Source organism: Cryphonectria parasitica (assembly GCF_011745365.1).
Source record: "Cryphonectria parasitica EP155 unplaced genomic scaffold M406scaffold_10, whole genome shotgun sequence".
NCBI lineage: Eukaryota > Fungi > Ascomycota > Sordariomycetes > Diaporthales > Cryphonectriaceae > Cryphonectria > Cryphonectria parasitica.
In genome coordinates this window covers 112982-128024 of record NW_024468918.1, presented here as the reverse complement: position 1 = coordinate 128024, position 15043 = coordinate 112982, and the positions used below count along the sequence as shown (strand labels likewise).

The following is a 15043-nucleotide window of genomic DNA, read 5'->3' as shown; positions in this document are numbered from 1 at the left end:
TGCAATGTGTACTTTCGTGTGGGATCATGAAGGATCAATTTTGGACAAGATTCAGTTTTGGGGTGGGGAGAATCAAGCCAGGAGGAGGAAGAAGCGGCGGGGATAGGCCAAACCTCGGAGGCGAAGCGCAGGAGACAGACGTTCAATCCCTGGAAGCAACGACTTATCTAAGTACTTAAGTATTCAGCTTGGGACTTATAAGCCTTTTCCTCTTTTACTCGACCCTATATTCCATGCCTGATATCTTGACGCGGGCAAACCTCAAGCCGATGGCGACGCTCTCAGTAGAATCAAAGCACGCAAACAGGGCTCGAGGTCCAGGCGTGCTCAACACGATACAGAAAAGATTTCACGTGGTGCGCCCTATTTACAAAATGGCAGGAAATTAGGAATATTTCTGAGCTGTCAACTTTTGCCCCCTCTTATTTATCTTTCCTCGTTGCAATTACCTCAACGCTAACCCAAGTCGTCACCCGACAACCATGCGGAGAAATCATCCGGAACTCAGCTTCTCGGCACGAAAACGTGGCCTTAGTACGCGCCCCCAATCGCTATGGTGACTCTTTCGAGTGCAAATTGGAGACTTTATGGCGTCGAAGCGCTGGCTGGTGAGATTCCGTTGAGCAAGAGCTATACGCTTGTTTATGTAAGCAACTCCTGCCCCGAACACTGAAGGAGCTATCAGGACTCGGAGAAATCTCACCAAGCTTGTTCTCTTTCTTAGGTTTCGAAATTCGTGGTCCACCTACATTTCGAACCAGACTCACCACCCTTCACCGCCTCAATGGCCATAGCTCTTTCAAACTCTCTCCTCCCTGCACTTGACGGCGGCTCTATCGCACGCATGCAGCGGCGCAGAATTCTCCATCAGGTCTGTTTCTCTCCGGCTCAGCCTCTTGATCCACCATGAACGGGGAGAGGGGAAGTACCTGGAGCTCAATGCCCTTGCGAGACGAGTATATCACCGTCATATGTTGAGGATATATTTCTCCCAATGGTATGTTCACTGGTGAGGCACGGTCTTTCGAGAATGACATGTCCCCGAGCCTGCTTGTGATGAGGGTCGAAAACCCCGCGCCTCGACGGTCCCGTCAGAGAACTTGACTTTGCATTCAAGTTGCGCACAGTCGAGTCAACGTCGATATGGGTTTATACTACGGTCATACAAAGAAGTCGTGCTCGCATTAAATCTGAAGAATCGTATCTGTGAATGGCACACTGAAGAAAACCGCGCTGACAACTTCCTCAAGCGTAGAGACAAGGCCCCCCCCCCCCTCTTCAAAATAAGTGGATTAGAGAACGATAAAGCGCCTCATCGAAATGACATCCTACCACCAACGACCAGTTGCTCCTCCTTGCTCATTTGAACCCCAGGGGACACTGCATTTTTTTCGTCGTCATGGTCTCCTCAGACGGTTTCATCTGCTCGAACATGCTGTTCGAATCGAACCATATCTCAAGGTTTGTGATCCGGAACTTGTCATCCACCCTCGCCACCGTCAACCCTTGGACATCTAGGACCTGGTTGTGTGCCTTGATTGTCACTGTGTCCCCGTCCTCGTTCTTGCCGACATAATCGCCCTTCATCCAACCCCAGTGGCGCCACTTGCACACCACAACTGGTGGTCCGCTGTAGACCTCCAAGACCTCCCAGGCAAAATTTGGCATCATATCCCGGAAGACCTTGTGGCTTTCATCAAACTCAGAAAAACTGGGGCCATAGTATTTGTTGGGTGCTATGACAGCGCTGTATGTTCCCCTGCGATCATACTCCTATTAGCTATCTGGCTGCCCTGCGAAATGAAAAGCGGTCATTCAAGAAGGGTCCTACACGTCCCTAGAGCGACGGGAGAGGACATGAAAGGGCAGGAATGGAGGGAAACTCATTGCTCACTCACACTTTCAACATGTGTGATGCGTCCTGGGGCACACCGCCGTTGCATGAGAAGGTGTACTTCTCGGGGTCGACCGTCCGCCATTCGGCCACATCCAGCTTGTGGGAAGCTTCAACCTCCCAATTCTTCACCAGGTTCTCGACCATGGCTTCGAGCGAACCGGGCGCATGCTTGGACTGCCTCTCTGTTTGGTGTTCGTCAGATGGGTTTGGAAGGCCTGGTGTAGATACTGGAGTCTGTCACTGTCATACCTGTCGCCCACATCTGCCTCGTTACACGGTAATCTGGAGGACCGCCGAACCGCCACTTCACGTTGTCTTTGGCCTGCCCAACACCAATCGTCAGCCAAGACTCCAAGATCACGATGGGGGACTCAGACATATGAGACACATACAACGGCGTCTGCATCCAGCATGTAGTCTGGGAAAGGGGAAGAAGCCTGGGCCTGTTCTTTCTTCACGTCTGCCTCATTCCAGCCAAGAAGCCTTCCGATGCCCGGGATACTCTGGAAGAAACTCGCCATGATGTTCTTAAAGGTGTGGTATAGAAAATCGAAGGACAAGAAGTTGAAGAGGGCCAGAACGTCATCGAGCGATATGTGGCGACGACTGGCCACTTTATAGTACGCACCCCCCCAACTACAGCCTGACGCCAACTGGCTGCACATCCCTTGGAGCTTTCTCGGTATTTCCCTTTATCTCCCTTGCATATCAAAGAGACCAAAGAACCAAAAGCAATTTCGGTCCTCTAAAACTGGTCGCTGACACCCGGTCCCGATTTGGTAAAATCAACCCGCCTCTTGGAGAAATCAACCAGACTCCCACCACTCTAGCCGTATCTGGCAGGTTATCTCACACGGTGCCCACACTGTCTTTTATAACAGATATGTTGTAAATTGCGCCCGCAGCCACTCCGCCCCGCAGCCCTGTCACAAGCGCACTGCATGTGAGCACATGTCCTGTGCTGGAGATGAGTATGTATGAGATGTTCATTACTGATTCCTTTCACTTAGGTTGTATGTACTACTCTGGAGCTAGCTCTGGTGCTGTTGCTAGCAGCAGCTAATGTTAAGGCTCCTTAAAGCTGACCCAGTCAGTTGATGAGGTACAGGTATTTGATATCTAGCACAGTATGAAGAATGACTGTGCACTTAGATGTCTGTTTACTCTAAGGTTCATTTCTCCAAGAAGGGGGGTGTGATTTTACCAAATCGCCCAGTCCAGATTTCCAGACTATTTCAGCTGATGGTTGGGCTGTAAGTCATTGTCTTTTCCTCTTCGGGCGGTGGTCGCAACCACCTCAACCACCTTCCAGAGACAACTTTTCCCTCCCGCGAAGGTCATGTACGGTGCGTTCTCCGAGCTGTTTCTCGCACCTCCGCAACTTGTGTACCTAGTGGCGTCCACAGAGTCGTGCCCAAGGTGGTGCCGACCAAGACATTCGCCCGGCGGGATCTCGTGCGCGGCCAACCACAGGAGATCGAGAATCTGCAAGGCGTTCTGCCACCATCTCACCCGTCTGCGTGCTTGTGCAATTTCTGAGCGGCTTTTGGGTCTCTCAGCGGTCAAGGGCGTCCTCAAAACCAGCCACACAAATCAGATGGTTCATGCATGGGATCAGCCTCTTCTGTTCCCAGCTGGCACCGGGATCGAGACGCCCTCGGGGTCCCTCGAATCAGCAAGATGTACGGTACAATTACGGCCAAAGTATTGCCGACATGGCTTAGGAGCTCCACGCCAATATCGCGGGCGCTTTAGGCGAGGCTTCAAAACCAAAGGGACAGGACCTGATAGGGCGATCTCGCGCAAAAGCAATGAGGAACAGCGAGGCCGCCCGATCGCTCACATCCTTGGTGGCTCATCTTACCCCCCTCCCCCGCCCCCATGCCGTCCCCCCTCTGAGACGAGTGAGACTTTTGTCTTGGTCGTGCTAGGAATGACTAACGTGGCGCCGCACACACGCGAATCCCCCGTCAACCTGGCCCCTTGAAAGCACGTGGCAACAACGAGCAACGGCCAGGGTACTAGTAGGAGCACTGCGCGCCATCGCACGCGTGTTTCACTTATTCTGGTATCGAGGGAGGATTCGCTTGTGTAGAAGGGATCTAGAAGCCCAAATTGTATGGTCTCGCCGTTTCACTCGTGCATTGGCATGCTCATCATAAAGGGGTGAGTTGATCTGACTATTTGTTCCATAGTCTCATTTCTTTTGATATTTGGTTTTCCCGTGTCCAGCCTCCACTGGCTGACTTACTTCTGCGGCCTAAGTTCCGGAAACCCTCCCTATCAACATGGGCCTTGAACCATTGGGACAAAGTCCACGCCGGTTTCGTCCTTGTATGCATACGTGGTCTGATTGCCCCAGAGAATCCGTATGCGAACGGCGGATTTCACGTGGCGGGCGGGCTCGCACCCTTGTCATACAAAGAGGCGATTCGAACACCCTTTGATACTTTTTCAAAGTGGATTGCTGACGGGATCTGAGTCATTCTCTTCACTTCTAACGATGGTGAGATAAGCGCAGACATAGTTCTGTCTCATCGTAGTCGTTGTCAGTACGTTGAGACGGGAAATCCGGAGTGATGGTTGGAAGCCCATGAAATGGTGGTTCGAAGCCCAAGGCGAGAAAGGACAGGACGCGGCAGCAGAAATCCCTCCCTTCCTTGACGATAAAGCCACGCGGCGCACAGGCCAAGGCAGAGACCACTGGGAGAGCAGTACATCTGGTGATCCTGCTGGTGCCATTACCCTACCTGCACGGGGCCATGCTTGCCTCGTACTGATGGCTGGCTCACCCTCTCGAACCCATTGTTGAGGCGAGGCTTGTCGTACTTCTTGGTCCGGGTTCCTTCTTCTGGCGGGCCATGCATGTCTTGCGACAACACGTGCGCCTTGCCTGTTTGAGGTCCGATGGAATGTGTCTTAGCTGACATGCAGAGGCACTATCCACGTGGTAGTCTTCAAGGCCGTTATCTCAACCGCCCTCAGAAGCAAATTGGCTTAATTTCTCTCCTCTCAGTGAAGGACAAAAGGGGGACGGGAGGTGGCGGCATCCCTCGAGCGGGGTGGTTTATGCAGCTATGATGGGAGAGGGCAGAGTTTCAATCCCGGCTCGCGAGAGTCAGAACTGTCATTCCTGATGTCTCTCGCAACTTCCTCCCAACAGGGATTCAGTTTTGTAGCGCTCGTCGTCCCTGCTCTCAAGCGTGAGGTAATGCTGTGCCGTGTTTCCTGCCATGTTGCTTGAATGCAGAGAAGCTTTATCCTCCCCCTCTTGTTTAGACCATACGTTGACCTCGCACAGATGACAGCGACCTTGCAATATCGTTCTCGAGTACCTCAAACAATAATAACACAAAATCCTCATTGGGCCTAGGAATTCAGTACCTCTTCATCCCATGCTTCTCCCTGGACGAGATCTGCAAATGCGTTGATTCTGAGCTCGTCATCCCTCGAATTCGCACCACTGGCGATGCCGGCCCGGTTCTCCACGCGTCATCCCAGAGTCGCCCGACTGCTCTCGACATGTCCAAGACACGCGCTTGTTTTGAGCTTGCTCTCCTCAGCATCCTAGCGTTCTTCCGTAGGTTGCCGCCCAATTTACCCCGTTCTATATGCCTCGGCTGATCCACGTGGTGTCTATGATGCCCAGTTCCGCCTTGTGCAGTTGCATGCGTCACAGGTTGCGACAGGAACTTTGTGCTCAACATTGCACTGACCATCATCGGGTTGTAAGCATCAATTCTTCCTGGGCTCTGGCTTGGTTCAATATGGACAACGCTGCTCCTGATCTCTCTCTCCGCCTGCTGGCGGCTCTAGCAGTTTCTGCTTTTGTTGTCGTTTTCCTTGTTTCTCTTTTATTCTCCCCCTAGGGACTGACCAGTGCATATGCAAGCAGATGGGGTACGGGCCTTGTCCACGCCCTCTTCATCATTTTCTACTACTCAGGCATCGGTGAGTATAAGCGCCTAACACCGCGTGAGAGAAGGCGAGCAAGCCAAAAGGTCATGCGCAATTCCGGCTCGACAACTCGACCGGTGGGTCAGGATCAGGCCACGTCTTCGAGGGTGTAGGTCAAAGGTGGGTATTATCCGCAGGCTACTTATGCTGGGGGTAAGACACGTAAAGGGGATGCCTATGACCAAGAGAATATCGCGCACCCTCAGGCCGCTGACGGGGAATTATGGCCCAGGACTCACACGGCTCATGATCATGGCGAAGTGGAGGAGGGATATGGTCGATGAGCTGGGTTGGACTAGTACGCCGGGCCACTCGATGGGGCTCAAGGTCTAGGAACCAGACGGGAGGCGGGTGGAAAAGCCTTTTTCTTTCGACTTCGGAGCCCTCTAGTGAACGTCATCTGTGTTCTCATGGCCGGCGGGGATATCAAGTTAGGAACATGGCGGCCCCTTCATCATGATGATTCCCTGAGCATAGATTGCTTTGGAGCGCGGGAAACCTAGTAACGCAACTAGAGTATCTTGCAGCACCAGATTGCAGATATTCGACCACGATTACAGGGAAAGTGGCCAGGCCAAGACCAGAAGGGAAACGAAACCCTCTCAAACCCGGGCTTGAGACACGATGAGCCTCTGCCTGCCGAGTGTGACTCGACTTGCCAGCCATGGAGGACATACCATGTAGCAGTGAATTGAGATTCTACATGGAGCAGTGCCTGCACGACAACGCCGTCATCAGAGGCTAGACGTTAGCAAAGGATCAGTCATACGCACGAAAGGCCTTTGCAGGTCTAGGGATAGCATGAAGCGTTCTACTAGTACTCCAGAGACAACCCCCTTGGATGGATGGATGGATGGTGTATGCTTATTGGTGCATTACTCGACACGTCGTTGTATTGGCATATGTAGCTAAGGGTGTTGGTGCGAAAAGAAGGAAGAAGAAGAAAAAGTATCTTAGTCGTTGCCCCTCCCCCCCCCTCCACAAGCAAAAAATTCCAGAATAAGAAAAAGAGGAAAAAGAAACGAAAGAAAAAAGAAGTAAAGGAACGGGGACAGGGTTGAGAATTGAGGTGCTGAGTACTTAAAGTAAGTAGCCGATACATGGCAAACTGTGTCAGGCTGGTATTGATCGTTACCGTGAAGCATATTAACGGCATGTTTCGTGTACAGACAGACTGGGGGTTCTCCTTCCCCTGCTCTTGGCTCTTGTTCTTGCCCTCCACGCAAAGTGCTTCTCGCTCCTGCCCCCGCACTGCTCGACGATCCCTGTCCATCCTGGCAGGTCGAGCAGGGGTGAGCTATCCAATGCACTAACGTAGCTGGGGGGGCCCTCGTTCGTGCCTCTCGACAGCAGCCACGACTGTCTGCATGGTGCAGGAGAGGGCGTCGCGGCCGTCGTCCAATGAAGCTCGAGGCGACCTGCACCCCTAAACTCTCGACGTTCTCCTCATTCTCGGCACCAGAGATTTTGCTGCGCTGGCACTCGGAAAAAGAGAAGAGAGAGAGACACTAGGCAATCGAGGCGAAGAAGGCAGAAGAAGTGAGAAGTTGTCGACGCCGCCTGGCCATCATTACTTTTCCTTTTATTTAAATTTTATTCCATTGCTTCTTCTTCTCCTCCCGTCCTGTTCAGTCCAGCCCACGATTCCATGAGTCCTGCAGCAGAAGAAGCCCGACTTACGACCGTCTTGCGATCACCAGCTTGCCGTGCGTCTCAGAAACGCGAAGTCGAGAGAGACAGGAGAGTGGAAGAGTGGCCTCTCCGGATCGACAAACTTTCCCTTGAGAAGAGGGGGGGGAGGCAAATTGCGAATATCAGCCCGTCGCACCAGAGATCTTGATTTTCCTCTCAAAACAAGAACCAACCTTTACAGTCTCGCCCAGTCCTCCATCAATCGCCTTCCGGAATTGGACTTCCAGCTGATCGAGGCCTGCTTCATCTGAGACATACAGCTCTCTTCCCAACCACGGGGTGCCACAGGATTGACACTGCGTTCGATGCGACTATGACGCTCGATCGCTGCGGTTGATTGATTGTCTCTTGCGGCTAAATCAGATCACTCACATTTTTGTCTGCTGTCTCTCTTGATTCTGCCTCTTACGAATCTGCAGGATACGGTAACAGCAGGTCTCGAGAAGCAGTGGGCAGTGTCACTTCGCGCGCATCCTTCAGTTCCAGCTCGACTCCATTGTTGGCACGACTGGCGATTGCTGCTACGGCTGCGACTGCGACCTGGATTGGCCTCCTTGGTCTGTCGACACACCAGGGATCGATTTGGGGGAGAGACCAGACACACCACCACCCCGCCCCCCTTTACCCCCCATCTCTATCTCTCTCTTCTCTCTGTGTGTGTGTGTGTGTCCCTTTTTACGACAAGCATCCGCACTGGCATCCCGCACACGCACACGCACCCTGACCCCTGATCCACGACCGAGCACGACTTACATACGACGTGCATAGGTGCTACGGCAGGACATCTCATCCCGCATCCCGTCCCAGTCCTCACCTGACAGGACGCCCACCGCCTTCAACATATATGATAAGCCACACAGTCGACAGCCTCTCCAAGGCGAACACGCGCCAGAGGGTGGAGACATGAATACGATTCAATTCCCCTCCCGCATCAATCCGGATCCCTCCTCTACCACCTTCCACGCCTCCAACTTAGATCAGGACCCTGACCCAGACCCAGACGCACCGGCGGAGTCGACCACCGCCACCACCACCTCGTCTCATCGTCATCACCTGCATGCACCCACACCCTCTGGTTGCCTCACCAGGCCACAGAACGCCGCTTCGTCGTCGTCTTCTGCTGCCTCTCCTGCGCCCACCTCCACTGCCACCACTGTAGTTACTACTGCAGCTACTACTGCTGGTACTACTGGTACTGCTGGTACTACTGGTACTGCTGGTACTGCTGGTACTGCTGGTACTGCTGGTACTGCTGGTGCTGCTGCTGCTGCTGCTGCTGCTGCTGCTCCTCCCCGTGATACCCGAGCTGGCCCTCCTCCCAAGCCCAAGTCCTCCCAGCGGAGGTCGACTCTCCCCTTCTCCTTTCCCTTTTTCCAGGTCAGCAGCAACATCTCGGTCACGTCTCTTGTGCCGTCCACTGCCGAGGGCAGGCCCATACCTCTCGACGACAGCACTGCAGCCAACCGGACATCTGCCCTGCGTGAGCTCAACAGCAACTTCCCCTCCCCAGTGGCGCGCCACCAGTACACGAAGTCGTCTGGCGCCCAGAACACCACCTACTCGCAGCCCGTCATTGTCAGGACCTACAGCGGCCCGCCCGGCTCACGAGGGCACTCACGCTCCCACTCATACTCTGCCCGCCGCGGGACCCTCTCGACCACGTCGACCTCTGTCTCCTACGTCTCCCCGCCTGCCTACTCCCGACCCGCCGGGTCCCGACAGAATGGTGGCCTGTTGAACATGGCTCGGGAAAGCGCCAAAAAGAAGCTGCCGTGGCCCTGGCGGCACGGCCAGGGGGAGGACGAGGCGCCACATCCGGTAGACAGGTTGCCGCCGTACGACGCCTTCTCCTTCAAGACCATCATGGCGAACCTGCAGGCCCAGTCGAGCGAGATGGACAATGCCCTCGACGGCATCGCCGAGATCTATGCCCGCTCGCGCTACAGCTTGAGCAACCAGTACGAGGTCCACGTCGCCCCCCACGGTTCGGGCTCCTCCTTTGTCAGCTCCGTCCCGTCCTCGTCGACGAGGAGGCGAGGCCATGCAAAAAACAATAATCACGGCCAGGGCGGGCCAACCTTGCAAGCCATACCGTCGGACGACGACGACGAGAACAACAACCCTGGCGGCAAGTCTCACCGAAATCGACGGGGTAATCATCATCACGGTCGCCGCCGAAGCGGAGCATACAGTACGCTGGAGACCATCATGTCCTCGAGTAGGTCTTCTGAGGAGGACAAGACCAAGAAGAAGTCGGCCGCAGAGCTTGCAGAGCAGGTGCGTGGTCGCGCTTCGTCCAAGCCAGGTCGAAACGGGTCCGGGTCCCCGACCACAAGCTCGAAGAGTGATGATGCTGCCAAGAAGAAGGATGACGACGATTCCTCCAGGAACCTGAACAGGAAGCGATCCAAGTCTTTCGCCAATGCCATCATATTTGCAGATGCTACTAAGAACCAGACAGCAGCAGGCGAGGCAGCCTCGCCCCGGAATTCATCTGCTGCTCTAGTGAGCGAGCCTTCCAAGCCGCAGACGTCCAGCAGTCACCTGGAGATACGGACCACGCCTAATGAGCTGTTTGGCGATGCATCCACCCAGGGCAGCCAGCCGGATTCGACAGAGGGCAGTGATCAGACCGTAACCCAGTTCCTCCAGGGTCTTACGCCACGCGAGGAGCCACAGGCCTCGACCTCTCTGATGTCCGGATTGGGCCACTGGGTCCCGTGGAAGGCCGCCTTCTCAAATGCCGCCGCCACGACGCAGCCAGGTGGCGCCCCTACAGCCTCAAGCCATGCTGAAGGCAGCTTGCGTGAGCTGCTCAAGACTGTGGATATTAAGCAGAAGGGCAAGTCTGTCGAGCGGATCGAGTGATGATGGTCTGTTTAATCCCGGATCGTGTGTGATGATCGACAGAACCCCCAGATCTGAGGGCCTATGTTCTTTACATTGCCCTGTCTGCCCAGTGAGACCATACTGTAAAGAAATATAGCCAGAAAAATATCGGTACGACCAAAGGAAAGGGGAAAAAAAAAAAACACATGTCATGATCTACGACGGCAAAGGGACAGAAAACTAGATATACCCAAGACACACAGGCTTGTTCCTATTCTTCTTCTCCTTTTCCTTTGCTTTTCTTTTTCCTTCGGGCCCGGCTGGAAAAGGGTATATCAAGAATGTTTTGATGATATGACGAATGCTATGAGACAAATGAGGACACGATACCTTGGGGCGCGCTGGCATATTCTTTCGGTGGCAGTGGTAAAACTGTCTTGTGACTTCTCTCTGTACTATGTAGGTCGAAAAGCTGCACGCGAGAAACCAGTCAGATAGTATAGATACCATGGAGGGCACCAAAAGGGGAGGAGGCAATGTGAGAATAAATAAACAAAAAGGGGAGAGACAAAACATGTTTTTTTCTGTACAGATCAGATCTCAAGACCGCGAACGGTGCCTGTTGACGAGGCTGGAATGAATGTACTCTAAGTTGTGGCCTTGTAGTGTCACTGTCTTTTTGATTCCTTTTCGTAGAGAGTCTATGGACTCGTTCTCCTCACAGCCATCTTATCTTCCCAACCAAGGAAAAGAGGCGAGGAGAAGTATCCATTTCCTCCCACTTCTCTTTGCCAACGCCCCAAATTTTTAGTTTTTCTTTTCTTTTCTTCCCCAGTATCCATTGTGAAGAGACTTGATCTTTCCAACCAAATCAAACCAACCAGCCCCACGCAGACCGTGATCTCAAGAGAGAAACGGTGTCGGTGTCGTTGGCCTGAAGGGGTTCTCGTCTTGGAAGACGAGTAGAGCCATCCATCACTGAACAACCCCTCTCCCTTTTCTTCCTTCTTCTTCTTTCCTCCCCCATCCTTCCACGTCAAATACTCGCATCATAGTCCTTAGGGGGCAACAACACGTATGTACGTACACACATGGTTTGAACCCAATAAACCCGCCTATCCACAAGAGTGGTCGGTCCAATCCACCACACCATTGTTTTGTTGTGGTTTTTTGGGGTTTTTTTTCCCTTTCCCTCTCTCTCCCCTGTTCTTTTTTCCCCCCTTTTCCTTTTCATCTTCCTTTCATCACCCCTTTTGTATGCTTTCCCGTTTCCTCTCCTCATCTTCCCCAGCGCAACCAGGATCAGAACTTCCGGAAATCATACTCTGGGAACGGGATGTCATCTTCATCCACATCCTTCTCGTGCGCCACCATGTCCTCATCGCTGTCCTCTTCCACCGCGACAGCCTTGCCTTTACCCTCTTTCTCGCCGTCCTCGCGGGTCCCGTCGTCCCCCACCCGATCCAGGAACTTCTTGTACTTGTCGTAGTCGAACCCTTCCAGCTCGTCCGAGTCGTAGTCCCTGTCCGCGAGCGCCTTGAGCTGGTCGTCGGTCAGGTTCTCGGGGTCGAACTCGGAGGAGGAGGTGGAGGCGCCGTCATCCGAGTCTACGTCGGTGTCTTGGGCGCCGTCGTCCGAGTCGGCGCCGGTGCGCTGGAAGGCTTCGGGAGAGAAGCGGTCGTACTGGCGCAGCAGGGACAGGAGCAAGGGGTCCTGGATGGAGGGGTACTGGTAGTTGTAGCTGGGGGCCTGCTCGTCAGAAGCCCACGAGGGGCCGGGTATGCCGCCGTCGGTCGGGTGCTGCGCGTCCTGCTCGTCCTCGAAACCAAACGAGGCTTCGATCCGCTCGTTCTCCTCGCTCACGAGGATTGCCACGGCCCGGTCGTCCCTCTCGTCCTGCTTGTCGAGGCGCGCCTCGTTTTCGATAATCATTCGCTGCAGGTAGGGGTCCATGTCGGCCCACCGGTTGATGATGTCGGGGTCGGTGATGCTGTAGGGCAGGCGGAGGGGCTGGTCGTCCTCGACCGTGTACTCGACCTCCTCAACCCTCTCGATGTCGTCGTTGTCGTCAGCATCGCCATCATCATCATCATCATCATCATCAGCGTTGTCGTCGTCGTCGTCGTCGTCGTCCCTCGGCTCCTCTTGCGAATCCTCCATCATCTCCTCATCCTCATCCTCCTCCTCCTCCTCCTCCTCCTCCTCCTCTCCCTCAACAGAGTTAGAGTCATCATCATCATCATTGTCCATGCCCGAGTTGGGATCCGGCTGATCCGGGTACGCCTTGTCGTTGGGGTTCCACGGCATCCAGAAGGCATCGTCGGCGTCCTCGAACGGCAGAGCGCGCAGCTCCTCGTCGTTGTCGTCCTGGACGACGGCCAGCTTCTCCTCGCGCGTGAGCGTGGCCCAGCGCGCCTTCATGGCGTGCTTGGGCTGCCAGTTGTCGTAGTCAAAGGGCACGTTGCCGCACCGGCCGTAGATGCCCGTGTGGCTGTACTTGCCGCTCTTGGGCAGGGGCGGCATCTCGTCGTCGCTCATGTACATCTCCTCCTCGGTGGGGACCAGGTTGCGGCGGCGGCGCCAGTCGACGTGGCCCCAGAAGACCATGTGGATCAGGTGGCGCTTCATGTCGAGCTGTCGGCGGACGCACTCCTCGACGACGAGCTCGTCGGGCCGCATCAGGTGCAGGTAGCCCGCGCCCCAGCCCTCCCTGTGCTCCTCGCCCAGATCCGACGGGTGCACGCCGAAGAAGGCCTCGCCCAGCACGAGGTAGTGCTGGATCACGTCCGGCTTGACAAAGTACCGCAGGCGCTGCTGGATGACCTCCTCGGGCTGAGTGTACTTCTTGCGCCGCAGCAGCTGCCACAGCGGGGTGAAGCCCTGGCGCGCGCCGAGGAACGTGTCGACCAGGGCCCTACTACCAGGACCAAAGATGGGCTCGTTGAAGCGCATCTGCAGCTTGACGTAGAACATCTGCGCGTTGTACAGGTCGCGCTCGGTCCACAGCTCCGTGTTGTGGATGAAGGCGCGTCGCAGCGCGTTGGTCGCCATGTCCATGAGCATCCACATCTTCTTGAGCGTGATGTGCATCGTCCTTGGGAGACGGTGGCCCGCGCGTGCCAGGCACGCCAGGATGTCGCGCGTGCGTGTCTCGCGCTCGACCAGCATGGACAGGTACTTGAAGCCCGGCACGCGCCGGACCTCGCACTGCGTGGCTTTGGTCTTCTCGGGCCTGGCCCAGGGTGGGCGCGGGATGGAGGCGATGAGGCTCGAGTCCTTCTCCCATGTCTTTCCCTCCGGGTCGAGGATGGTATACTTGCTGTAGCACTTCCAGTAGAAGACGTTCCAGCCCGAGGGGGACTTGTGCTGGGCCCACGCCGCGATGGCTGACTGGAAGCGCGAGTTGACGAGGTTGTGGAAGGTGCGCGAGACCGAGTACAGCTTGACTATGTCCTCGACGCTCAGGTGCTTGGTCACCTCGATCATGAGCCACCAGTTGGAGCAGAGGGACTCGAGGAGGCGGAAGGTTGGGACAAAGGGGTTGTTGCCGCTGTGCACGGGTTCGCTGTCGGCCAGGCTGAGGATTCGTCCCGAGAAGTGGCCCTCGAACTCGGAGGACAGGCCCAGGATCGCTTCGTCGAGGGCGGAGCCGGACAAGTTGTGGAAGACAGAGTCGTATCCCATGACCTCGGGCTCAGGTCGGTTGGGGGGGCCCTGGAGGTAGACCTTTTGGGAGTCATTGTAGAAGTCGTGGGACGCAGGATGAATACGACGTCGCTTGTTGGCTCGGGCTGCCTCGTCCATCGCGTCCTCCTCGAAGTCGGCGTCGCCCAGGGCGGCGAGGCGCTTCTTGCTCGTCTGATTCCGCTCTTGCTCCCTCATGGCCATGTAGGTGGCGAGCTTTGCCTTTTGCTCGTCGGTCAGGGGAAGATTGGCCTGTCGATTGAACTCGTTGATCTTCTCGATGGCGTCGTGAAAGAGCGGGTGGTTCAGGAGCGCCCCTGACATCTCGACGTCACCATCGCCATCTGCCTCGTTCTCGACATGATCATCGTAGTTTTCTTGCTGCTGATTGTAGTAATCGTTCACACCATCACCGTAGCCCATCTCAATGTCCTGATCTGCGCCGTGGAACTGTTGCGACGACTCCTGTTGACCTTGCTCTGCATACTGCTGACCAGCTGTGGAGGGCTCACCGCGCTCGTCCATCTGCTGAAGGTTCACACCGTGTTGGAAATCTTGCGCTGGTTGGCCTGGCTGAGGCCATTGCTGTGAGAAGCTCTGGGAATGTTGACCGACGTCGTTGTTGAATTGCTGGGGGTAATTCTGATACTGCTGTCCACCATGGTTGAACTGCTGCGCGTAAGGACCCTGCTGTCCGTTCCAGTTCGTCGTCTGCTGTGCGCCCGTGAAGTGCTGCTGTCCGCCGCTCGAGTTCGGCGGCCCAGCCATGAACTGCTGTTGAGGCACGGCTGAAGTGAAGTGCTGACCGCCGTTGGAAGGCTGCTGTGCGGAAGATGCAAGCAGTGACTCGCCGCCTTGGTATCCCATGGTGAAGATGCGTTCGTAATGACCAGGCTGCCGAGGCTGAGGTGGCTGCTGCTGCTGGTGCTGCTGGTGCTGCTGCTGCTGCTGCTGGTGGTGGTGCTGGCCACCACCAATCTGCGA

At 55.3% G+C, this 15043-nt stretch overlaps 3 protein-coding genes across 3 annotated transcripts; 1 reads left to right on the top strand and 2 right to left on the bottom strand.

Annotated features, from left to right (window-relative positions):
* Window positions 1-1163: 1163 nt before the first annotated feature.
* M406DRAFT_358516 (uncharacterized protein) lies at window positions 1164-2427 on the bottom strand. Its single transcript, XM_040923921.1, has 4 exons — window positions 2290-2427; window positions 2147-2219; window positions 1899-2079; window positions 1164-1759 (listed from the first exon to the last, which is right to left on the bottom strand). Exons 1-4 carry the CDS (start codon window positions 2416-2418, stop codon window positions 1360-1362), a joined length of 783 nt encoding a protein of 260 aa, XP_040771124.1. The 5' UTR covers window positions 2419-2427; the 3' UTR covers window positions 1164-1359.
* Window positions 2428-5419: 2992 nt separating this feature from the next.
* On the top strand, window positions 5420-6187 carry M406DRAFT_334822 (uncharacterized protein; the record flags this gene model as incomplete). Its single annotated transcript, XM_040920975.1, has 5 exons — window positions 5420-5477; window positions 5577-5625; window positions 5793-5848; window positions 5941-5974; window positions 6013-6187. 5 exons carry the CDS (start codon window positions 5420-5422, stop codon window positions 6185-6187), a joined length of 372 nt encoding a protein of 123 aa, XP_040771123.1.
* A 6528-nt stretch (window positions 6188-12715) lies between these two features.
* M406DRAFT_238095 (uncharacterized protein) lies at window positions 12716-13894 on the bottom strand (the record flags this gene model as incomplete). Its single annotated transcript, XM_040916072.1, has 1 exon — window positions 12716-13894. A coding segment is annotated over one exon (1179 nt), but the record flags the coding sequence as incomplete, so codon positions are not given.
* Between the last annotated feature and the right edge of the window lie 1149 nt (window positions 13895-15043).